Here is a 25,549-nt window from a genome sequence, read left to right as displayed (position 1 = left end):
TATCAGAGCCAGAGTTTTGCTAAATTTACCAGTAATATAAAAATTCTTCCTTAACAACGACCAAACACATAGATGATTTCAATCCATGTGTAAAGATGAAAGGAAAAAAAAACACCTTTTGTTGAGTAGGGTGAGGTATATTACATTATAAGTGATATAATGCAGTTTAAATCTTGAAGCCGACCTTCATGCAATCCTCCTTGGAGACTCTTTTGATGAGAATTTTCTTCACAGCATAACTCTGACCATCTAGTTTGTTCACAACCTACAAAATGATGATCAAGAAATCACAGTGACAATTACATTAAAATAAATTAAATTTGAACATGAAAAAAGTTTTTAAAGAATTTGAAAGAAATGATCAGCGTAATACCTTAAAAACATTTCCGTATGATCCTTTTCCAAGCCGACATATTTCTTCAAACTCACTAAGATAGCGTGAAGTCTGGGCTTGAAACAGCCCCTCCTTTGGCCTGTGGTCAGATCCGGCTGTTAGAGCGCACAAAAAACAGCTTGAAAGAAAAACAAAAATAACTCTAGACACGTTACCTTACAGCTGGGTTATGTGGATTAGTGCCAAGACATTGTTGGCCCTGTGAATAAAACGAAAGTAACAATAAATTAACCAATTTGTTAAAACAGAACTTATTTTCTTCCCCCCAAAGTGTCAAACACCAAATCCACAACTTTATTAAACATCTAAAAGTCCTTAACACCTTCATCTTCCAGATATTTTGTCACAAACTTCAATGCATTTTATAAAGTGGCAGAGCAACACAAAGTAGCTGCATTTACATTCCCCACAAGATTTACAGCAAACTGTGAAATTACAAATAACTCAGATGTGCTGAACAAAAATCCACTCCAAATAGTGTTTACATTCTTATTTGTGAACAACAAACAATTCCTGCGATGCTTTGTGTCGATCACATCGATTTCCAGTAAAGTACATTAAACTCTGCTGTTGTGATGAGACATTATGTGTTCGTTACAAAACTGCTAAACTGTACCTGTGGATAGAGCGAGGAGCTGGCGGCGTTAAGTAGCTCAGTGAACGCTCGGTTGTGCTGGAGTCTAATGGTGCTGAATTCATCACTGATAGCCAAAGGTGACAGAAGGTTCAAGGCTGCCAAACGCTGGCCAATCACTGTCAGAGGAGAACAATTCAAATAGAATAGCTTATGTGTAGCTTAGGTGTATGAAACATGAAGCCTGCTGAGCGGCTTACCTTTGAACAGCATCCGCGAGCGCGCTGGATTGCTCTCGTAGACGCAGCACAGGTGTTCCAGCAGCGAGCCGAGAAGAAGGTGATTGGGGATCGCAGAGGCAAACTCTTGGATGGATGGGTAATGTCTGCCGGCCATCAGGAGCTCACAGTTACTCTCCGAATCTGAAGCTGAGCACACACACAACACACACACAATGAATATTCATTAAAAAAAAAAAAAAAAAAAAATCTGTTCTTTGGTTAATATTTGGAACACAGTATACTTTTAGTTTAGCCACATACCTTTTTCAATTGCTTTTGCTATCATTTCAACAATGTTTATGTCTCCTAGGTCCATGTTTGACAATGAAAGCTTTAATGATTCTTCCCTCTGACTGCAGCACATGAAGTGAACTCATCTTGTTTTTACATAAGGGAGCGCCCAGCAGTCAGGCTTATCTGCTATGTCCAGTGGAGACCAGCCCACCCTCTCTTCAACACGCACGCACGCATAAGCCGAGACGTACCAAAAAGGGAAAGGGGGTGGGGGGTTAAGGGGGCTAGTGAGGCACTCGCTTTCTCCTTATAATGCAGAATGTGTGTGTACGTGTGTACCAATTGAGTGTGTCTTGAAAGTTTTACAGTACAGTAATAAGTAAACAGAGGCACACAGGTAGCAAAACAAATAAATAAATAAAAAATTTAAGTTAAAAAAATAGAGGCTGCTCAGTAATGTCAAAATGTATGTAAACATGATAATTATGATCAAGTAAGAACAAACATTAAGAAAAAATTAAGACGTTTGATTCAATTCAAAGATACTCTAGACTAGCGGTTCTCAACGTGGGCGGTACCGCCCCCAAGGGGGCGTTCAGAGGACGCCAGGGGGCGCTGGGATGCCTTTGGGGGGCGTTTAGTCGAAGGTAAACTTTACACCTTAAATGTACAACAATGCCAGTTTAGACTTTGAGCAACTTGGTAAAACTGTATTGTGTAACATTAAATCATGCTTGGCTGCAACTGTATCGATGGCAGCTCTTCTTCTATTCAGTGTTTGTAGCTTCTGTTAGCTTCTTGGCGCAGCTCCGTCCTCCTGCTACTGGTAGCAGAAATCACGACACCCTCACTGTGTATCCCTCTGAACAATGAACCCATTTAAATAAAGAAATCAAGAAATCACTCCATAGGTGATACCACGAAAGAGAGGGTTCATTTTATAGCGTTAACACTGTAAGTGATCCGGTATGAAACGGGGTTGATAGAACAACACAGCACTGTTAAATTTCAATAGTCAGAATGCAGAAATTGTTTCCGTTGTTTTAAAAGGTTTATGTCAGTCTGCCTTTTCCCCATCGATACGCTTCCCTACCGCCCTGCACCATACGCGGTAAAAAAAAAGAAAAAAGAAAAAAAAGAAAGCGCACATTGCGCAAAACTTTGAAACAGGAGAAGCGGGACATGAAACGGAGCGACGAACTAGATGTGAATTATGGCATAAAAACAGAGAATTCGATGCTGAACAGTGAAAAATCGACACATGATGTGAAACACATGACGATTAGTCGGAGCTGCATTTGATGAGTGAAGCGTCAATAAATGATCAAATAAATGTAGCAACAGGAAAGAAACTAAATGAATCAAGAGAGGATAATACTAATCAAATGAAACTAAATGGAAATGAATGAAGAACAAAATGCAAGAATAAACTAAGAAACTAAAGTAAATACAGAGGAATAAACTGGTATGGCAAGACCTTTCGAGCAATAATTAATACAGAGAACTGTATGGAAAGAATAAACAGACACTATTTCCAGATAAAAGGTAAAATAATATTGTTGAAATGTCATGGGTTTGTTGAGACCACATCTAATACTGAGAATAAATATATCTTACAGACCATAACAGTAAATAACTTATCACTTATTTATATTTCATGTCAATATTATTTTTCATGTCAGTGTTATGAGGCTGAGACTCCATGACACTTTCAATTTGACTCATTAGGATTTGATTAAGAACCAGATTTGTTCTTTGTAATTTCTGTCCAGTAAAACTATTAATCTATAATCAATAGACAGGTCTATATAGAGATATAATCCATGTTTCTGTCTCATATTTGTATGGCATTAAAAGGACCTGGAACTTTTGTTTTTCCACTGAAAGCTCTGGTTTGCACAATAAATGCCATGAGGGTGAAGTTTTATGGATGATACTCTGATGTCCCATTCTCCTGAAGGCAGCACAGAGCTGCACCACCAGAAACACTGAAGAGAAGAAGAGTTATGATTAATGTAGTTACAGTTCTATCCATGTTTTAATGTTGCAGAGCTCAGTCGTTTTGCAAATAGTTCAAAGTTTAAACTGGCATGTTGTATATTTTTTATTTGGTCATTTTGTGGAATATTTAACAACTAGAAAATGACACAAAATAAGAATTTTTTTTTCCACTCTGATTGGCTACTGTTAGGCCTACAAATTTTAACTTGAATGTTCATTGCATTTTTTATAGACGCCTGTGAAAATAATTTTTATTCCCATGACTTTTTTGTTCTCTGGGAAATTATTTTTGATGATAAATACAGAAACAAGCATAAAAATCAAAACATCTATAATAGTGATAGTAATATTAATGATAAAATAATGATCAGTGCAAAGTAGCCTACAAATTCTTTGGTGGGGGCGGTGAGGGACCTGGATAAAGGGGGGCGCTGGGCCAAAAAAGGTTGAGAAACACTGGTCTAGACCAATGAGAAATTAAATGTCGTCATCACTCATATCGTCCAAGTCTCTTCTAAGAGGCTTTGTGGATTGAATGCTGTGGGCAGGAAGGATCTCTAGTAGCAGTCAGTCTCACAACAAATATGAAGAAGCCTCTGACTGAAGACAGCCTCACAACTATCATGATATCCTAACAACTCCATCTGCAAGCAGCAGAGACGAGATTCCACAGTAGCATCTTGGATGACATCATCAGTTCATGGAAAGCTCTGCTAATCCTCCTCATTTGCTTTTGCCACTCTTCTTTAAATCTGTGCCTGGTCACATGGTTAGAAACCCGGGCAGATAAACATTGGAGTTGGGATATGACGGTTTGATCTTCCTCCTTCTCCCTCTGCTCTGAATCCTCAAAGTCTCTTTTTCCAATTCCTCTGGGAACTGAGCTTTTTGAGGTGCTTATCAGAATTGTAAAAACTATACCTTGTTGCCATGGTTAGACATAATTGTCCAAAAGTAAAAAAAAAAAAAAAAAAATGAAAAAGGCTAAAATTCCTCAAGAGTTTTATTGCATCCAAAAAAAAGTAACAAAAGTCTATACAAAGAACAAGTCAGAGCTGTTAAAACATGCTGACACAATGAATGCAATGAATGATGAACACTTGAATATTAAAAACTCTTCAAATTGTGCTTTTAATATTTGTTTCAAAAATACTATTAACTAGTATGGAAACCAGTACAAAGAATGGGAATGTAGAAAGTTTTTTTGGTCAGTTTAAAGGAGTGATGGTTACGGAGTGTAACACCTGCTGAGAGGAGCATCACCTGGGAACGCTCCTTTGTCCATCTGGATCACTGGAGGATCCATCTGGATCACTGGAGGATAAATCTGGATCACTGGAAGATCCATCTGGATCATTGGAAGATCCATCTGGATCACTGGAGGATAAATCTGGATGACTGGAGGATACCATTTTGATCAGTGGAGGCTTCATCTGGATGACTGGAGGAGGTTCTCATAACGGTACTTCAGCCACAACTGAACAACAGCTGTTTGGCTTTAAATTAAACAGCAGCTATAACTGTATATTTACTTGTTTTGAACTTTATAAATACCAAGATACAGTGGTACTGTTGCCATCACCATGGAAATCTCATTACATAGCAGACATTACACCCAACTGCAGACTGTTGGTTTGGAATAATAATCTCTAATCCTTTACCTAACCCTGTACTGAATAACAAAAAGCCCAAAGTGTGTCATGAAACGAGACAATAAAAAAAATTTTTAAAAATGAAATCATACGGATAAGCTTAATAATACTGGAGAAAAAGAGGATAAACAGGATAATGTTCTTCATGAGCTTCAATTACAGGCAGTCTAGTCACACATAAAAATATGCACAACTTTGGCAATTATAATCAAGTAATTAGTCAATATGGCCTATAAAATTCCTAATATAGATAGCTCATTAACCATAATGAATAACACTTATGCTGTAAAGTTGTTTGTGTGGATGCCATTTTTGGGCAATATATATCTACGTTAATTATTTTATCACCTCTGACATAGTAAATTAATTTAAAAATATACAGAAAACAGGTCATAATTTCCCTAACAGTTAAAGATTAGAGCTTGCACCTTAAAAAAAGGTAATAGCTGAATATTAAAGTTGTGATTATTTACTCCACAAAAAATATGAATTAATTAAGATGATGCATTAAGAAAACTGCACAACACATTTGTTATATCAACATTAACTATTATATTTTAAATGTAAAATATCTTCAATTAATTCATATAATCAAGTAAGGTCATAGTGATGTCTCATGGGTTGCAGCTAGCCTCGCGAGATCTGGAAAAGCTGCATCAATGAACATATTTTTAATTTTGATTGTACCAGAAGATCTAAAAATGCGATGTAAACGAATTATTCGTTAAAATTAAACTCTTGTTAAAGAAGCAAAGATCCTTACTGTCAAACTGGACCTCTTCGTCCTCTTCGCTCGCCAAGCTTAACAAGCTAATGCTGCTCTCAACCTGCTGTCTCCGGACAGATCTGAGGTTCCGGTGGACCAACAGGTTGCTAGCGCTGCCAGAACATTCCTCAGAGCGTATCAGACCGTTGTCTGGCGTCGAACTGTACATTTTAAACGTGAATAACAAAAAAAATTAAACTAAACCATTTTCTACAGTGTTACCAAATTCTCAACGGCTAACCTCATGTTAGTCGCTAACTACGGAGAGAGAGTCGCTTTTAAAACTTTTACAGAACTTGTCAGAAATGAAAGCTGTGGGAAGTCCCTTGCGTCCCCTGTCAACTGTCAGCCATGTTTGAGGAGCAGCCGGCTTAAAGGGACCGTCATAAAATGCGTGCACTATAATAAGAAAACAGCCTGTTCCTTAATAATCATTAAGGAACAGGCTGTCCAAGATTCAAGTAATTATCTAATCATAAAAGCAAATATTTTTAAATAATTTGCATATTTGGTAAAAATTATTTACCAAACATAATAGTATTCGTTTTTTAGAATGTACGACAATTATCAATGAGCCCTAACATCCGATTTTGAAATTCAACAGAGGTTTGGGAAATAGTTTTAATAAAAGTACCACAAGGTGCATTCTTTGTTTTATATTTGGGCTCTAATTACACTTTTTATATATTCTTTATATAGCTTAATCTTTACATGCTTTTCCTTCTTGTACTAGTAAGCTGCGCAGTGTTGCGCGGTAGTAATTCTCACGAACATTGTGCGTAAACGGCGCGGGAGCTCAGGCAGGAAAGCCAGAGTCAGTAAATACAAACTACAAGATAACCAGCTGATGTAGCGGTCCGTTTGAGTTCAGGCTGTGGCTACAGGAGGGATCCAGTGGAAATTCGGGGAAAGATGTCCGATGTTTGGTAAGTTAGCCGCCTCATTTTAGTTTTTCCCCTTCAGAATTATTAGTCTTTTATGTCTTGAAGCTGTAGTCACTCTGTGCTTCAAATCAAAATGTGCTCTAAAGTCCAGAGGACTTAACTCTGTGAAACTGCCTTTGCTATCTAAATCTTGCACTGCCTTCTAAAGGTATACCCTCTCTTATATTTGACCTCTTTCATATTTGGTGGTTCGCAACTGAAAAGTAGCAGGAAAATAATGAGTTGTTTTAATTTTATTTGTCTTGTGAAACACCTGAAAAATGTGAAATTGTATTCAGCCTCCAAATCACAAACTAGGACCTGTTTTCATTGTGATTAGGACTGCAAATGTTTTTAATTATTTCTCTACTAGCTGTAAATGTGGACTGAAATTTCTGCCCCCTCTTCAAGCCCAGTTTGATGAAATGGAGAGCATCTGCACCAACTTGTCATCAGATGCTTTCAATTGGATTTAGGTTTTGACTGGGCCATTCTTATATACGTTTATGCTTTGATCGCCTTTCCATAACAGTAGGTGTGTACTTAGGCTCTTTGTCTTGTTAGGTGAATGTCCTCCCTGCTCTCCAGGCTCTTGCAGCGTCTAACAGGTTTCGTGTCATCAGTGCTCTGTATCTAGCTCCATTCTTCATCTCATCAACTTCACACTCTCTTCCCAGTCTCACCACATGTAACTGTGGGTTGTGTCTGTTCAGGCTAATGCGCACTGTTAGTTTTTCTTCACACACATTTTTTTGGACGTAGTTGAATTTTGGTCTCATCAGACCAATGCAGGGGGACTCTATGAAATGGGTGACATTTTGAAGTAAAAGGAATTAATCTTATTGTTATTACCGTTTAAAACTTCATTTATTACTAATTTTGACTATGGCAACATGTAAAAGGTCATGGTGTCTGTTATGGTGTCTGTGGTCTGTTTTTAGCATGAGAAGTTTTCCAGCTGCAGCTCTCGCTGTTCTTGTTTTTTCTCAGCACTTCTGAGCCTGCTGGAGCCATAAGGGCCATCGACAAGCACTCAGTGCATCGGATCTGCTCTGGACAAGTAGTCCTGAGTCTGGCCACGGCCGTCAAAGAGCTGGTGGAGAACAGCATTGATGCAGGAGCAACCAACGTTGGTGAGCAGAGCACAAAGTGTACTTCTGAAACACAAAACGGATGCTTTATCTTTTTGTCTAAACTCTGTATCTCTTTGTTTATTTAACAAAAAGCCTTACAGATTTACCTTTTGTTTATCTGATTCTCAACATTTCTACTAAACCAGTAGATGATTGTGTTATTAATATGCTTCCAGGAAACTAAGACTGCACATGTCTGCTTGTCTGTCCTTATTAACATCCCATCCCTTCTAATCCAGAGGTCAAGCTGAAGGAGTGTGGTGCTGAACAAATAGAAGTGTCTGACAATGGCAAAGGTGTCGAAGAGGCGAACTTTGAAGGACTGGGTATGTGGGGTAGTTGTAATTCTAAATCATTTAGAAAAATTAGGAAAAGTATGAAATTGAGGTATTTTTGGATAAGTATAGACAAGTATTTCCAGACTTTGTTCTCTTACGCATTGTCTAAATGTTGCACCCATCCATCTATCCATGCATCCATTTTTAAAGCCAAACCTCTGCAGTAAACTGAAAGTCAGTTTGATCTGTAACTGTACTTGAACTGAAGTCTGAATTCTGGAAATCTGGATTAGAAAAAGTAAGACATTTTGAGATGAACAACCTATGAACCGTGTGTGGATGATGCTGTGCCTTCCTCTTCTGCCTGCTCCACAGCACTAAAGCATCACACATCAAAGCTGAGGGATTTCTCTGACCTGATCCACGTGGAAACATTCGGCTTTCGAGGCGAAGCCCTGAGCTCTTTGTGTGCTCTCAGGTAAAGTCACATTTATTCTGTTCACAAAGCCCACAGTAATATTATAATCACTCCTTGTTTCAACTTGTGGTTGCAGTGACCTGAGTGTGATTACGTGCCATGGGTCCAGCCAAGTAGGCACCAAGTTGGTGTTTGACCACAAAGGTCACCTTGTGCAGCAGTCCCCCTGTCCCAGGCAGCAGGGTACCACGGTAACGCTGCAGCAGCTCTTCTACACGCTGCCTGTCAGACACAAGGAGTTCCAGCGGAATATCAAGAAGGTCAGCAATGAAACTGTTTATGCTGGGATGTCCATGGTGGAATGTATATAACTAGTCATATTTACACTAATTCTTTTATTTATTTAATTTTTTTTTTTTTTTTAGTAAATGTATACTTCTAGTTGTAGAGTTCATTTGTTAGCTTGATGATCAGAAGATCAACAACATGGTGGAAAGATCTTAGAATATCCAGTATGTTGCTTCCCTTCTTAAAGGATTTTATGTTATAATCTGGTGATGAGCCTCCGAGAAAAAAAAACAATCAATCAATTACAAAACTAATTGCTGAATCATATAACACAATGTGAACTAAGAACAACATGTGATGTATAACAGAAGGTCTCTTTGACAAAAATATTGCTAGCTTCATATAAATCTCCAAAAGGTTCCAGGAAACTTTCAGGTAAAAACACAAATGAAAGAAAGAACAAAACGATGAGGCTCATTCAGTCTGACTGTTCTGGAGCATCTGGAGATGAAAGCACTCAAAGGGATTCCTCATAAAACAGAACATTTTGGACAACTGTGAGCATCCGCTTGATCAGACTGTCAAAAGGGTGTATTCAGTCAGAGGCTTCTTCAGGTCCTCTAATGTTGACTGCTACAGGTGATCCTTCCCACCCTCAACCAACAGCATCTACAAAAACCCTTTGAAAATTCTGTGATACGACCCACAAAATTTAATTTTCTTTTGGGATTAATAAATAGAATGAAATTGGACGGACGGACGTTTTAGAATTTTTGTTTCCTGCTGCATCATTCCTTATTCCCAAAATGTATAAACAGATTAAAAACTTGTCATCAGATGCTCATAACACTTTAATCACCCACTAATTAAAGATCGTTCTTGTCATCATGTTAAATAATTAAATAACTTTTGAAAAAACAATCTGGTTAGAAATCAGAAATGTGCTCAATTTTGACCTTAACTGTGTTACGTTTCCTTTTATTTGAATGTAGTAAACACCCACCCAGTTGTTTTTATCCTTAATCTGGAACGTTGCTGTGTTTTCAGGAGTTTGCTAAAATGATCCACGTCCTGCAGGCCTACTGCATCGTCTCTACAGGAGTCCGTATCACCTGCTCCAACCAGACGGGCCAGGGAAAGCGCAGCGCCGTCCTCAGCACCGGTGGCAGCCACAGTATGAGAGATGACATCGGAGCCATATTTGGACCAAAACAGGTTCAACAGGTTTTCTTTTACCCTAATTTAAGGCGGCAGCTCCCGGATATTCCTGAAGCCAGTTTTCCTCACCACTGATTTTCCTTACATCCCCTGCAGCTGCAGAGTCTTCTCCCGTTCCGGCAAGTTTCTCCATCAGAGAATATCATGGAGGAATATGGACTTAAAGACGGAGACTTACCCAAACAGCTTTTTACGTGAGTGGCGTGTTTTTATTAAATGACACCATGCCTTTTGTTGTTGCTTTAAGTCTAAATGCTTTGTGCAGGATTTCAGGCTTTGTGTCCACCGGGGACCACGGCGTGGGGCGGAGCGCCTCAGACCGGCAGTTCTTCTTCATCAACAGCCGCCCATGTGACCCAGTGAAGGTCATTATTGTTGAAAGCTTTTAACTGAGTTTGTATTCTCCGCCTGACTACTTTTTTGTTTGTTTGTTCTTTTTTTTTTTTTACCTTGTAGGTCAGTAAACTTGTGAATGAAGTGTACCACATGTACAACAGACATCAGTATCCATTTGTTGCCCTGAACATAGCTGTTGCCTCAGGTGAGAAAATTAACAAAATAAAACGTTATTCCTGAAATGAACTGTTGAATTTAAGGTTCATTCGTTTCCTACAACACCATGAAATTTTATTGAAGTGTTTTCCAGCTCAGTTCAATTCAGATTCAATTAAACGTCGTCTTCAGACATTTAACAAAGACAATGAATGAAGCGACTGGGACACACTGAGCTGAGCTAACATGGGCCTGGTGCAAACTGTCCACTAAATATAATCACATTGTGATTGACAAGGAAAGAGAGAGAGACTTGACTTATTCAGATTAGAATAAAGACAATAATTAAATGATTTAGTTAAATAAACAAAATATTGAATATAATGGTAAAAATGCACTGCTGTTAATGCACTTACATTAACAGCAGTTAATTCGATACAGAGCATTTCTGAATAAAATATTTCCTAATTAGAAGCAAGTTATTTATAAATGATACATTTGTTTATGAAATGCACCCTGTACATAATAGTTTACGGTAGAACTATTATTATTTGTAGTAATAGTCCAAACAGTCCAAAACCTTCTAACAACCTCACATGAGAAAGAAAACTGTGAGATGAAAATGTAGTTAAATAGAAGAATCTGAGTTTGGAAAAATGTTGGTGGGACCATTGTCTGTAGAAAAAAAAATTTAAAATTCCTCCCAAAAATGTCAGAAACTTTGAGGTTAATCTAAAAAATTTTCTAGAAAAAACTTTGAGTTTCAACGGCCAAAAATTCTTGACTTTTGGAAATTTTCTGACTTTCAACCCATTGGAATTCAGAAATGTTTTTGTTTTTTCTACAAAATTTCTGAGATAATTCTCAAAATGTCTGAGTTTTTCGATGGAAATTTACTCCTTTTTTATTTTTCTATCTATAATGACCCTAATACGTCATCTTAGATCACTAAGATGAACTTTGTCTTTACATTCTCCTTTTTTCAGGGTGTAAATTGAGTCTTAACAAGAAGTGTGGTAACCCTGCAGGGTCTTTTCTGTCATTTTTGGTTGTTTGTTGTTCCCAGACTGCGTGGATGTGAATGTAACGCCTGACAAACGACAGATTTTCCTTCAAGAGGAGAAGCTCTTACTCGCCATCCTAAAGTCTTCTCTCATCAACATGTATGAAGCTGGAGTAAATAAGATCAGCCTGAACAATACACTGAGTGAGAACTTGTCTTTGCATACTGCTATAGTGTTCTTTTTTTCATTTTTATGCCTTTTATTTTGAAAGTTTCTGTTTTATTTTTCTCTCTAGCTGTATCGTCTGCATCTAAAGAAGTTCACCATCCTGTTGAAGACAAAGCAGAACCTGCGGAGACCAACCAACCAGGGACTCCGAGCCCAAAGTCAACCATGAACCTCGCCGCCTTCAAAGCTGCTTTTTCAAACCAGAACAGCGCCCTCTCTGGAAGTAGGTCAAGCACAGAAAAAGCTTCCAAAAGCGGGCCGAGCCAGAAAACGCTGCAGTGTTTCTTTAAGAGTTCAGTTAAATCACCCGTACAACCCAGAACAGAGGCAGCTAAAGGCAGCTTTGGAGCGCGGGCGGAGTCATTCTCCCTGTCTGTCAGGAAGAATGACTCTGAAAGAGGCTTGGCAGTAGAATCACCAGATCCACAGCATCCAGTCTCCTCCAGACCAGTTGTTAAAAATGTAACGCATGACTCATCGGTGAGCCAGAACCTCCCTGAGGACCCGGAGTTCCAGGCCGAAGCACGTTCACCTGTCGAGGACTGCGTCATTATCCCCGAAGCTAAAAGAGCCAGACGAGACGATCCATATTTCACCGCAGAGCGAACGCCCGACACGGCTTCCTCCACGGCCGACGTCCCCGTCTGTCTGCAGAGGAGGACCGTGCCGCTGCATTTCTGTCTGCAGGCCCTGGCAGCCGGCATGAAGAGGCTGCAGCAGCAGCAGCAGAGACGACGAGCCGCAGACAGGCTGCGCTACAGGCGCTTCAGGGCCAACATCAGCCCCGGAGAAAACCAGAGAGCTGAGGACGAGCTCCGCAGAGAGATCAGGTGGGACTGAATGATGCTCAGTCAGGGCTGGGCGATATGGACTTAGACTATATTGTGATGTTTTCTGTTGCTATAGTGATGAGAATTAAAAATAATTTTCTTTTCCTACTGTTTGAGGTAACTATATGGTCATGACTGCATATAGTCCCACAAATCCGATTTTTGGGAAATCATTTCCATGTAAAATGATTTGCTTGAAAACCAGTTATTTAAAAAAAAATTATTTTTATCACTAAACTGCACACATTTGGTATTTATTAATAATGGCATTTATTAATATTTTCTCCCTTTACTGATATTTATTGTTGCTGTCATGGAATAAAGAGATAAGAAAATGGTCAAATTAACATCTCCAATAATACTTTTTTTCTACAACTTTAATTTAATGCTATCAAGACGCTGCTCACTTTGAAAAGCCCTGGTTTAGATCAGAGAATATTCACGTCAGAACAACTCAGTCAAATCCCAAATATTTCACAATCTAACCTCCCTGAGCTAGAGAACCACTAAGCATATTTTTATTTCCAAACTCCAATAGAAAACCACATATTGCTCTACTACTGCTTCACAAATATTAGTACTTTGTGTTGATCTAGCCCATAAACTCCACTAAGCAATAAAAGGTTTGGGGTCATAACCTGACAACTGTAGAAACATTCAGCTGTAATCAACATGTCTGGCTTTTCTTAGCAGAGGTTGTGTGCAATTTGTGTTACAGTACAAATGTTTTTTTTTTATTCTACTTTTTTTGGAGTAAGGACATGTTTAAGGAAATGGAGATCATCGGTCAGTTTAACCTGGGCTTCATCATCACCAAGTTGAACTCAGACATCTTTATGATTGACCAACACGCCACCGATGAGAAATACAACTTTGAGATGCTGCAGCAGCACACTGTGCTCCAAGGACAGAGGCTCATTGTGTAAGCTGCTGGCATACTGCAGTCTACTTGGTTTTGTGTCCAGAGACTTTAATCTGTCTTGTGTCTTTTGGCTCCAGCCCACAGAAACTCCACCTGACTGCAGTCAGTGAGAACGTGCTGTTAGAGAACGTCGAGATCTTCCAGAAGAACGGCTTTGAGTTCTTGATCGATGAAGACGGTAGGACTGTTATCAGAGTTCTTCAGGCAGGAAGAACTGTTTCTTCATGTTCTCACTGTGAAGTGATTCCCTCAGCCCAGGTGATGGAGCGAGTGAAGCTGGTCTCCTTGCCCACCAGTAGGAACTGGACCTTCGGGCCGGCCGACATTGAAGAGCTGATCTTCATGCTGAGTGACAGTCCTGGCGTCATGTGCCGCCCGTCCAGAGTCAGGCAGATGTTCGCTTCTAGAGCGTGTCGCAAATCAGTTGAGTTTAGTTCACTTTTAACACACACACATGCGCACGCATACACCCACACAACTTACAATTTATTTGATCAGTTCCTTGTTTGATAAAAGCCTATTCCTATTTCTATTCCTTACACAGTTTCGTTTTATATGCAACACTAATAGAGGTAAATAATGAAAGTAAAAGTGTGAATGTTTTTCTGTGACAGTCATTCAAGTTCTATTATTAGTAAAGCTGTGACTAGCGATTATTTTAGTAATTAATTATTCTGATTATGCTAACAATCGGATAAACAAATTGGCACATTCTGCATTTTTCATTTGAAAACTTAAGTCTTTTTTTATACAATATTAAAAGTACATAATAAGATGCAAATACATTAATAATTCAGTTATTTTTTATAATAGCATAAACATCTTATTGCCTAAAATTCAATAACAGCATTTCTTTAGTGAACTCTTGATCATTTGTAGCAAAAGAGCTGCAGCTAAAGAAATCCTTCTAACGTCAACATGTGAAATTCTCGGCCTTTCTGCTGGACTGAACATAAATACACTGTTGGGCTGATCTGTTTTTCTTTTTCAATTAACTGATTTTTAATTGGATCACAAAAGGTGATTTTTTTTTTACAGAATTTAAACCATGTGAAGCTGAAAGTAGAGCATATTTACATACAAAATAAGGTTTATTTTATCTTATATGGAAAATATTTGTATATTTTGTTCAGTTTTGGCTTAATTATTGCTCTGACTGTGTTGTTCTGTCAGCAAATGACCTTTTTTGAGTCTTTATACTCTAATGATCAATTAATCGATTACTAAATTTGTTGACGATTATTTGAACAATCGTTCATCAGGATTAATTCAACTAATTGTTTCAGTCATAATTATTAGACTAATTGATTAAAAATGACTGTCCTGGGCTAAAATTATTTGGTCACCCATCAAAATCAACGAGCTCATTTGTTCATTCGTCACTTCCATGGCAACACGTCTATAACATCAACCACCAAACTTTAAATTAGCTCTAGTCTGGCTGAAGAACATTGTGCAGAGAGCTTCATGGAATGGGTTTTATGGGTTTCTGGATCCAAACCTTACAATGCTAGTTAGAATGCAGAGTTCTGGATACAGTGATGTGAAGCAGACTGATGCTGGGCTCTAGAATAGTGCTGATATGTTCTCTAGAATGATGAGTCATCATTCTACTCTGTCTGGTCCTTTATTTCCCAGGAGAGCAGCTTCCGCCTGGCTGCAGTTGGTCAAAGTTTGAGGTTCAGTCCAAAAGTGATGATGGTTTGGGTCTGCTTAAGAGAATTTGGCCCCTTTCGTCCAGGCGCAGGAATTCTCAAAGACTCAGCATGCAGAGACATTTAGGTCTTTTTCATGCAGTGGAAATGACCCTCCAGCACGACAAAGTATTGCAGAAAGTACTGCAACAAACATGGATTGATAATAATGATAATAATAATCAATTTGATGTATTTTTTATTAGAGAGTTTGATGCAGAAGCATTTGACCAGCCAGAGTTCAGAGTCCTGACCTCAACCCGACTCGTACACCTTTGGAAGAAATAATATCTGAGACTGTAAGACAGGCCAGCTTGTCCAACATTAATGTCTGACCTCACAAATGTGCATCTGGAAGAATGACATACGTGCAATACGTGGACCATGAGAATGTTCAATCCTATAGGCTAAGAATGGGGAGTCACTCAAGTCAGTGTGTGTTAAAGCAGACAGGCAAATAATTCAAGAAATCGAGTGTAGATGTAACTGTGTTAGGCAGTAGATAGAAATATAGATTGCTAATTAGTTAGAAATAATCTGAACTGTAAAATCCTTTTGTCAGACCATCATTTTGTTGAGTTGTCTAACATGTAGATGGTTGAAAAATTTTTCATAGATGTTGTTTCATGTCACAGTATTTTCTCAAAAACCCTGATTGTTTGTTTCTGCTGGTATCCGCCTCCAGGTGATGATCGGTACAGCTCTGAGTGTCGGTGAGATGAAGAAGCTGGTGATTCACATGGGAGAGATCGAGCATCCATGGAACTGTCCTCATGGCAGGCCCACCATGAGACACCTCGCCAACCTGGAAATTATTTCACAGGACTGAGCCCAGAAATACATGAAACACCTGATATTTTCACTTTATACAGACCAGACTGTGTGTAAACTGTGTGTAAATGTTCTGTCTGATACGTCTGTAAATTATTTACCTTGTGTTTTTAGATTGGTTCAATTACTAGCGTGTGCTTCTTTTTTTAATGCTAGTTTTCATTTAGTTAGATTTTTTTTATATTAAATAGATTATATTATTTTTTTATTGTTATATCCAATAAACAATGCACAAACACATGCTTATTATTCTTGTTGAACTGAGGTAACAGATCATTTATTATTACAATTCTTGGCTGTAAAGCGGTAATTCTGAATAAACAGTGGGTTCAACTGGGATACTGATTGATAATGTGTCATTTAAAGATTCCTGAATTGTATTCAAAGCTAAGTTGAGCATTTCTTCACTCCTGTCAATTAAAAGGTAAATGCAGGTTTTGGTGAAATTTAGATGAATTGGAAGTTAATTAATATAAAGATAAACATAAATGTTTACTTAACATAAATGTTCTTTTTAATGTACGTGTTTTGGTCACAGCAAAAGTCAACAAGTGGTATTTTTTTCTTAAAATGTATTTCAAGTTAAAAGGCAAAAACTAACCTGACATGCTGTTTATACTGATGTAATTGACGTGAAGTGAATGTCTTGTATTTAAATGTAAAACGTTTCTGTTTATGCTTAATTATGTGTACAATTTAAAATGAACAGCTTAAAAAGGTTTTAAAAAAGGAAGAACTTCTTTAATTTAGCTTTTGTTAGTTTTGCGCTTTTTGACTGACTTAGGCTGCCGTAGTTAGAAGCTTTCTCGAACGTTACCATGGAGATGTTTTAGGTCGCGTGAGAAACAAAACAAAGGACGTTTGAGGGAATAAACGTAGCCATGGAGGTTTTAAATGCTGAACAGTGCGACGAAGAAATATGTATAGAAGCAGAAATTAAAAACAACGAGAATGGCGGTAAAAACTTAGATGAAAGCTTGTTAAATTTATCAGAAAGAGTAGCTCATATTCTGCTGCGGGACTCAGAGAGTGAAAACCGAAGCCAAACCGAAGACATTTATGAACTCCCTGATATAATTTGCTTGGAAATACAAAGGTAGCTTAAATAGTTATTTAGTTATTAACTTAACATTTAATAAAATGTTTTAAAATGTTCTCAAATTGTAATTGCTGATAAACCTTTAAATGTAGCAAGGTTCACTTTTTCAATTGGATTTGGTAAAATGGCAGTGGAGGCCCCAGGTTATATCGGGCATTAAGATTTACATTTGGGGCCCGGCCCCTCTTCCTGGTGGAATCTGGGACGCAGAAGGTGTGGAGAAGGCAAGTTGAACTGATTGATCTTAAAATCAATTAGAGATTATTTGATAGCACTTGTTTAGATGTATTTGTGAATAAACCGAACTCAAAACACAAAGAAAAGATTAATATCAGCAACTGATTGCAGCTACATTTACAAAACGATGGAAAGTTATTCTTTGTAATAAACTTGCCAATTTCTTTACATCTTAAATAAAAATTCTAAGCAGTTTGAAAACTTTTTATTGATATGTGCTGAAAATATACTTATGCAAATTTAATAATAATCTCATTCTAACTAAATCTACAAATCTGTACCTTTATGGTCTCTTGAAATTCATCTATTTATGGGAGGCCCCTGAATGTTTGGGGGCCTTAAGCAACATCATAATTCGCTTGTGCGTTGGACTAGTTCTGCTAAATAGAGTATATAATTTTGTCAACGTCGACAGATACGAAGGAGAAACCAGCGAAGGACAGATCAATGGAGAAGGAGTTGCTTCTTTTCACGGAGGACATGAGTACAAGGTGCATTGACTGACACAAAAAGTTGAATATTTAGATTTCCCTCCACGTTACACAAAGTAATTTTCATTTAATTTGATTAACCGGTTATGCAAATTGTTTTGTGAAGGGAATTTTCTCCAAAGGACTCATGGAGGGATCTGGTACCTTCACACAGGCAAATGGTGTGAAATATGAGGTAGGTTCCCTAAGTGATGCATTTAATCACTACCTAAACACGTGGAATAATCATTGTATCTCCTCACCAAAAATGTCAAAGTGAGTTAAAATTTTCAATGTTGGCAGGGAGACTTTGTGGGCAACTTGCCAATGGGCCAGGGGACTTTCACATGGCTTGATGGTAGCACCTATACAGGGGACATCAGCAGAGGTATAAGACATGGAATGGGAACCTACAAAAGTCCCAGAACCGTTATGTCTTACAGTGGGCAGTGGGATCACGGCAAGAGGCATGGAAAGGTAGGATTTACTCATTTTACTCTTCCTCCTATTTTTAAATGTAGTTTTTTTTTCTCCTCACAGAATGTCAAAATGATTGAATATGTACAGGCATATTATACATACACCCCACGGATGTTTGGATAAATGTTCCTTAGCAGTTCACAGAGATATGACAGACTTTAGCCACCAACAACCTACTGACACATGGTCGTGGTTGAATAGTTAGTTGCTTTTCTTCACAGATTTTGTAAAGCTCATTTAATTTAGTTACCTAGACCAGACTTTTAAATGTGGACCTTAAATTTACAGCTCAATATTAACCTGCTTCATCCAATCCGAAAAATGTTTTGGGGATAATTTTACTGCTGGACCGCTTGACCATGTGATCATGGAACATCCTCGGTAAATTTAAACCTGTGCATCCGGTCCTTTTATAAATCATACTTTGTATTCATACTTTGATAAATTTAACATTAATGTGACACTTATCTCCATGATGGGTGGATGTCAGCTTTTGACCTGAGCTCTGTTTATTTAGGGTAAAGTGTATTATGATGAGGACCAGACCTCCTGGTATGATGGGGACTGGGTGGTGAACAAGAGAGAAGGATGGGGAGAGAGGGGGTAAGCATGTCCTTGCTTGGTTACTAGCTTGTCGTTAATATTAGTGAGATAATATTACGTGTGTTTTAACAGTTACCCGTCTGGAAACACATACACTGGTGAGTGGAGGAACAATCTGAGGCATGGAGAGGGAACTATGAACTGGACCAAACTGGGACAGCAGTATGTTGGGAGCTGGAAAGATGGAGTGCAGGTATGAAAGTTACATTGTGTGAACTGAACACATATGTAGATACAATAATTATTTATTTTTTTAATTAACCCTCTAACCGCTGACCTGGAAAGAACCTGCCGGGACACTTTAGTCATTTTGCAACAATGCCATATTTTAATGTTTATTACGAAACGGATTGGAATCTTGGTTCTTAATCTTCCAGCATGGTTTGGGAACACACACCTGGTTTCTGAGGCGCATTGATGGATCCCAGTATGCCCAGAGCAACCAGTACAGGGGGGAGTTCTGTGAAGGTCAGCGTCACGGAAAAGGAACCTTTTACTACGCTGGCGGTGCGATCTACACCGGAGAATGGAGGAACAATAAAAAACACGGACAGGTTAGTGTTCATCTGAGAAATATAGAAACTTTAAAAATGAACTGAAATCTGGATTATAAATCAGATGCAGACTCGGATAAATGTGTTAGTACCCCTGGTAAACACATTTACAGGTTTTACTGGATTAATATAATCTCACACTTCCATATTTTGTATTTAGTTTGTGTTATCAATGGACAAACAATGTCTTTAAAACAAAAGCTTTACTTTTAGGCTGGGTTGTTCAGTAGGTATGTGTATAAAAATATCATTTTGAGGAGGATGCTCTGGTGACTTTACTAATCCATCTTTACCAGAGCTGTCAATACATTTGTTGAGGTATGCTAGAAGAAGTTATCTTGTTGGGAGCTACAAGTCAAGCTACTCAAATCTGCCAGGAATAGTTTTGATCATTTTGCTTCCGTAATATTTGAAGCGTTGTAAGATGTGTGTGTCCCTCGGATTTCAGGGCAAGCTCACTGCGAGGAGTGGCCGTGTTTTTGAATGCGACTTTGATGACGATCTGATCTTAACCAGCTTGAGTGAAGACAGAGCTCCACCGCCCCTCGGTAAAGAAATACCTCATTTGAACGAACATTCAAAATACATTTCACAATTTTCACGGTTTTACAGACGCCTTTGCAGGCGTCCTTCCGCTGTCAGACAACGACTCCAAGATTCTAGGATCTGACATGGCTTTCAACATCCAACTTCTCCTGAACAAGATCCCACAGAGAGACCGTGCGACTGAGCGCATGCAGGTCAGCTTCTGAGCTGTTATGACCTCGTTCCGCTGCTGTTCCCCGCCTCACGCTGCATCTGTGCTGTCAGGTGGAATCTGTGGTGATGAGCCAACACGTGGAGCTGAGGCTCATCTTTGGTTTCTACAGCAGACTCGGCCGCTCCAGTCCTCCCGACAACATCTTCCTGCTGTCCCACCTGCAGTTCTGGCGCCTGCTCAAGGACTGCAATGTCCACCGTCACGGCGTGACGCTGACACAGATAGACCGTTTGATCAGAGGTGAAGGAGTCTGGTTTGTAACTTTCACCATCCAGGACGGGTTGCTGTAGCTGCTGCAGACGTTTAGGAAGCTTGTTCTGTTGTTTTTCTTCTGTGTTTCAGAAGCAAAGACCTTCTCGCCTTTCACACTCATGCCGCTCCATGTGTTTCTCATGGGTCTAGTGACGGTGGCCTACTACATCTACAGGGAAGATTTGGTGTAAGGAAAACATCTCCTCCAGAAGATATTATGTAAAATCATTGAGCTTCAACCAACAGTGTCATATTGTGAAGAGAAAATAAAATAATTTTTACAAGAAACCTGCTTAGAAATAGCATCCTCACAGCATGATGCTGCCACTGCCGTGTGTTACACCTGGGAATGTGCAGTTTTAATATTCCACCATATGAATTTTGCATTCATCTGAATGTGATCTGAATCACATTGTTACTGTGATCAAAAGTTCAAGCAGTGTAAATACTTCAGCACAGCCCTGTTGAATAATACAATAACTTACATTTAGTTATGATCCAACTGGGTTTAGAAAGAGAATCGAAAGCAGACGATCTGACAGAAATGCATAAAACTGAACCAAGAAACACTTTTGTCCTGCTTTTTATTTGTGCAGAAACAAAGAAGACATGATGAAATATTAGTCACCGTGAGAACTTTATAAAAAATAAAAACACAACGTCTTATCTGTTTGCAGGTCTGAGATGCACCTGTTGGCCTCCTGCTTTTCCAAACTGATGACAAACGATGTCCTTCCAAACGCCAGGAATGTAAAAGGTGCTGATTTATTTTAATGGTTCCCAAAATAAAAGATCAAAACGTATATTAAAACAAGATTGACAATAATAATAGTAATATACTATACAAGATTATAACATAAAAACAATACTACAATTATCAGAAATAGAAGCGTCATACTCCGAGTGACATGCAACTCAGTCGAATGAGTTTTCTTTTTATGTACATAATTTGTAAGTGTATGGAACATCAAAGACAGCTGACTACTTACATATCATATCAGCATATCAGTGCAGAAAAAACAGAAGTGCAATAACAGCAGAAATGTTATTTAAAATTGAGTAAATGACTGTAAATGTCAGCAGAGATGACGGGACAGAGAGCAGTGATGGTTGTAGAGTCTAACTTCTGCTGGGAGGAAGGCTCTCTGGTTAGGTTTCCAGGGAAACCCAGCAGATTATTCATGCAGACAACATTCATTTCTTCATGTTTGTAATAAAGTAATAAAAATAAAGTAACACTTTATTTGATGGGCTGTGCATAAGACTGACATGACCCTGTCATAAACGTGACATAGCTCATGTCATGAAGGTGAAGGAGTCTTCATGAATGTTTACGACCGTTGTCATGACGTATCATTCAGTAAATAATGACACTTCACTTCATGTTATGCACACCCCGCAAATAAAATATTACCAAATATTGTTTTTTTGTTTTTTTATAGTTGTGCATATAAAATGTTTAAATAAAACAATGATAAACACATTTACTGAATACACATAAGCAGAGTATTGAATGGTTGGACTCATACTAATAAAAAGTCATTCCCGTGTTGCCATACATGTTGTCTTTGAGCTGATTTAATAACTGCAGCTGTTTTAACGCAGGTCTCCTGTTCAGCCAGCCCGACGTCACAGAGGAGGCTCTGAAGTACCTGAACAAGTGCTGGGAAATCTTTCAGTATTTCTGCAGGATCTACTCAGCCCACAGCGACGAGACATGCATGACCTGCAGACACCTGCTGTGGATGTTCAAGGTGCCACAAGCTGCACGCATATCAATCCATCAATCGATCAGTCAATCAAGTTTATTTGTATAGCATATTTCAGCAACAAGGCAGTTCAAAGTGCTTTACATCATTAAAAGCACACACACGCATGCACACACACACACACACACAGTTACACACAAATACAAAACTGTAGAACACACATCAGTACCACACATACACTGACTCATTCTTTTACTTCTGTTAGTTTGATAACCAGTGCTGTAAACCTTCTTTCAGAACAGCTCAAGCTGTCGGACTGGATGAAGAGGCTTTCATTTTAGGCCTTGCCACAGCTTTTTAATTAGATTTAGTGCTTTGACTGGACCATTCTTACAAATGAATATGTTCTGATAAAATCCACTACTGCTCTAGATACTTCTAGCTAAAGTTAAAAAGTTCCCACTACCTCTAAGTATATGACTGTTTCCTGGGAAGAGAAGCCCATCCAGTTTTTTCAGAGTGGTGCGTAATGTTAGTTTTCCGCCACACAAGGTGTCATTTTAGCAACTGACTATTCTGATGATTAAGCAGATATAATTTCTGCAGATTTTTCATGTTCTACTTGGGATTGTTTTAGAATACAAATAAGCAAATATTTAAATTCCTTTTGTAAATAAAAAAAAAGTAATTGCCTAAATCGCAGTAGCAGCATTCCTTTACTGAACACTTGATCATTTGTGGCAAAGGATGCATCTGCAGCTAAAACACCATTCTGACATCAACATGTGAAAAGCTTAGCCCTTTCTGCTGGCTGATCTGGTGATTAGATTTTTGGATTAATTGTAAAGCAAAAGGTGCTTAATATTAGATTTTTTATACAGAATTTGAACCAGGTGAAGATAAAACTGTCACTTGAGGAGTTCTGTGTAGAGCAGATTACAAATAAGTGTGACTTTTTAAAATCTATATAGTCCAATTAATAATTAATGAATGACTAAATTAGTTGGTGATTATTTCAATAATCAATTCAACACCATGAGTGGGGTTAATGGTTTCAGCTCTGGTTGCTGGTTTTCCTACATGGTTTGTAACAAACGGCATGTGGAACTGCTCTCCTTAAAGCCCACGGCAGTGAAGCATCGTCCTGCCTGCAAATCGTCTCTGCAGCTCCTCCAGTCATTTTCAGATGATAGACTGATATAATGCAGATGGTTTTTATAATCAAACCCTTTAAGAACCTCTCTACCACCCTCTATGGGCTTTAAATCTAGTTTTCAGTTACTGTCTTCTATCCTGCAATATCTCTAATACATGGTTAAGGCATTAGACTAATAATGTTGTGTTACCTTCCCAGGACCTCAGACTGTTCGATCAGCAGCTCACCACAACAACATTACTGCAGCTCCTCATTGCAGAGAACTGTCTAAGTGACAACTGGCCTTCTCGTGTGGAGCTGGAGGTCTGCCTCTCCGTTTCCAGCCAATTATCATAATGTGCCTCATTTAGCGTTTCACTAATGCTTTCGTGCCGATCTCATCTGTAGATTGTGTTCCTGGAGTTTTTCGAGGTGCTTTTGGCCTGTGCAGAGTTCAAGTTCCAGCAGGTTTCTGATGAGCCGGAGGAAAGCATGGACCAGATTGCGACAGACAGCCAGATTACAGAGAATTCACCTGAGGCGGAAGAAGCCACAGGGGAGGAGGAACCAGAGGCTGCAGCCCAACATGTCCAGGAAGTGAGAATCTTTCTTCTGTTAACTGTCCTACATAAAAAAATGTACGAGTGATAAAAATTCCTGAGATGAGTGTTTCACGTCAGTCTAATATGCAAAATTCACTGTTTAAAAGTGTTGAAGTGGGAAACCAGATAATGTTGACATGATCAGCACCTATCAATATTTTTCAAACCTGGCCTTTAATAACAGATTTTCTTTTACATGGAAAAGAGCAAAGCTACTGGCTAGAACTTTAGATAGAACCCACTTTAGATACTGTAATATATATATATATATATATATAAAAATATATATATATATATATATTTTTTTTTTATTTTGTTGAAAATCACAATAAAGCAAAGTTGCTTCACATTCCCTCTGGTGACATCACACACAAATAATTTTGAAACTAGCTCCTGTCTGATGTCACTTTTATACTTGTGCTTCTTGTGATATCAACCCAAATAAACAGGACAGAATTAGCACCATTTTTTTCCTTCTGGATGCTTTTTTTAAAAACATATTTGGTGAAATTTTGTAGTGGAAGTCCAGACTTCATTACACAGCTGGTTTTTTTTGTGTGTACATTTTCGTATAAATAAACTCTACCGGATGCCATCTTTAATACTTTTAATATCCACACAGATAGTCACCATAAACTAATCGTGTTGTTGTAGAAAGAAAATGCCGCTGTGCCAAAAATGGAGAGTGAGGAAGACAAACTTGAAGAGCCAGAGGAACCGCAGCCTGCAGGTTCAGCCTGGTTTAGTTGTGTTGCCTTCATCTGCAGTTTATCTGAGAAATCCTTTTTTATACATATTGTATTGAGAATAAAAAGGACATTAGAAATTTAGTTTGTAGTCTTAAAAAGCAGTTTATAAAAAGAGCCAAGTCTTTTGATTGCCTCAGAAATCATTTGCAGGAATGTTTCATTCAGCAAAAATTTGGTCTGATTCTATATTTTTCCTAGAGGACTTCTTGGAGGATCATAGCAAGGAGAAAATGAACAAACGTGAATCTGGAGACCATCAAAAACCAAGCACCAGCCTGATTATCCAACAGTTTTTTACCCACTGCTTCTTCCCTGCAGTTGAACATCACATTTTGGTTACCAGGAAGATGGAGAATCTTGCCAAGGAAGCCTGAAACACGTATTTCACTTTATAGAAAACTATGGCTAAGATGTTTTAATTCCTAAAAGAACACCATCATGGGCAGCTAAAACTAACGATTGTTAGCTTTGTACTTACTGTAATTTCCAGACTTTTGTTTTTAATACTGGTTTAAACAATGATCCATAAGTATTTTCATTCATTCAAATGTCCTAAACTTTTGTTCTGATGCTCATCTTCTATCATTGCGTTGCAGGAACCAGAGCCAATAATAAGCAGTATGTGAAGATCAGCAACCTGAACCAGAGGACACTCGACATCTTCAATACAAGAAAAGCTTCTGTTCAGAGTTCTCTCCATTGTACAAAAAAAAATATTTGGAAAGGCTTACAGCTGGT

The 25,549-nt window shown here is 38.4% G+C and overlaps 3 protein-coding genes across 9 annotated transcripts in view; 2 read left to right on the top strand and 1 right to left on the bottom strand.

Annotated features, from left to right (window-relative positions):
• Nucleotides 1-6,278, bottom strand: part of eif2ak1 (eukaryotic translation initiation factor 2-alpha kinase 1) — a 25,279-nt gene extending 19,001 nt beyond the window's left edge. For 2 of the 4 annotated variants that reach the window (XM_008438140.1, XM_008438141.1), the window contains exons 1-6: nucleotides 5,900-6,278; nucleotides 1,229-1,396; nucleotides 1,011-1,147; nucleotides 550-593; nucleotides 374-473; nucleotides 185-265 (exon numbers count right to left, since the gene is read on the bottom strand). In XM_008438140.1, the coding sequence (XP_008436362.1) occupies nucleotides 185-265; nucleotides 374-473; nucleotides 550-593; nucleotides 1,011-1,147; nucleotides 1,229-1,396; nucleotides 5,900-6,071 (702 nt within the window). In that variant the 5' untranslated portion in view covers nucleotides 6,072-6,278. Of the gene's footprint in view, nucleotides 1-184; nucleotides 266-373; nucleotides 474-549; nucleotides 594-1,010; nucleotides 1,148-1,228; nucleotides 1,397-1,510; nucleotides 1,604-5,899 lie in introns of those variants that run through there. The other 2 variants (XM_008438142.1, XM_008438143.2) reach the window with 2 other exon arrangements.
• A 397-nt stretch (nucleotides 6,279-6,675) lies between these two features.
• pms2 (PMS1 homolog 2, mismatch repair system component) lies at nucleotides 6,676-16,500 on the top strand. Of its 4 annotated transcripts, XM_008438145.2 has the most exons (15): nucleotides 6,677-6,828; nucleotides 7,816-7,958; nucleotides 8,198-8,284; nucleotides 8,612-8,714; nucleotides 8,791-8,974; nucleotides 9,990-10,157; nucleotides 10,257-10,354; nucleotides 10,426-10,525; nucleotides 10,617-10,701; nucleotides 11,719-11,859; nucleotides 11,952-12,714; nucleotides 13,469-13,636; nucleotides 13,714-13,814; nucleotides 13,890-14,059; nucleotides 16,016-16,500. In XM_008438145.2, exons 1-15 carry the CDS (start codon nucleotides 6,815-6,817, stop codon nucleotides 16,157-16,159), a joined length of 2,469 nt encoding a protein of 822 aa, XP_008436367.1. In that variant the 5' UTR covers nucleotides 6,677-6,814; the 3' UTR covers nucleotides 16,160-16,500. The 4 variants fall into 4 exon arrangements, with proteins under 4 accessions (XP_017157195.1, XP_017157194.1, XP_008436369.1 ...); XM_017301706.1 differs by having other exon boundaries at nucleotides 6,676-6,828; nucleotides 10,020-10,157; nucleotides 13,714-14,059; XM_017301705.1 differs by having other exon boundaries at nucleotides 6,676-6,828; nucleotides 13,714-14,059.
• A 612-nt stretch (nucleotides 16,501-17,112) lies between these two features.
• rsph10b (radial spoke head 10 homolog B) lies at nucleotides 17,113-25,525 on the top strand. Its single transcript, XM_017310720.1, has 19 exons — nucleotides 17,113-17,118; nucleotides 17,384-17,484; nucleotides 17,913-17,988; nucleotides 18,095-18,163; nucleotides 18,271-18,444; nucleotides 18,965-19,050; nucleotides 19,123-19,243; nucleotides 19,428-19,604; nucleotides 20,053-20,152; nucleotides 20,217-20,344; nucleotides 20,415-20,604; nucleotides 20,707-20,803; nucleotides 21,294-21,373; nucleotides 22,222-22,370; nucleotides 23,680-23,784; nucleotides 23,869-24,057; nucleotides 24,717-24,792; nucleotides 25,010-25,190; nucleotides 25,408-25,525. The coding sequence occupies exons 1-18, from the start codon at nucleotides 17,113-17,115 to the stop codon at nucleotides 25,183-25,185; spliced, it is 2,100 nt and encodes a 699-aa protein (XP_017166209.1). The 3' UTR covers nucleotides 25,186-25,190; nucleotides 25,408-25,525.
• The last annotated feature ends 24 nt before the right edge of the window (nucleotides 25,526-25,549 follow it).

Source organism: Poecilia reticulata, linkage group LG19, assembly GCF_000633615.1.
Source record: "Poecilia reticulata strain Guanapo linkage group LG19, Guppy_female_1.0+MT, whole genome shotgun sequence".
NCBI classification, from domain to species: domain Eukaryota; kingdom Metazoa; phylum Chordata; class Actinopteri; order Cyprinodontiformes; family Poeciliidae; genus Poecilia; species Poecilia reticulata.
This window is presented reverse-complemented; position numbering and strand designations above follow the sequence as displayed.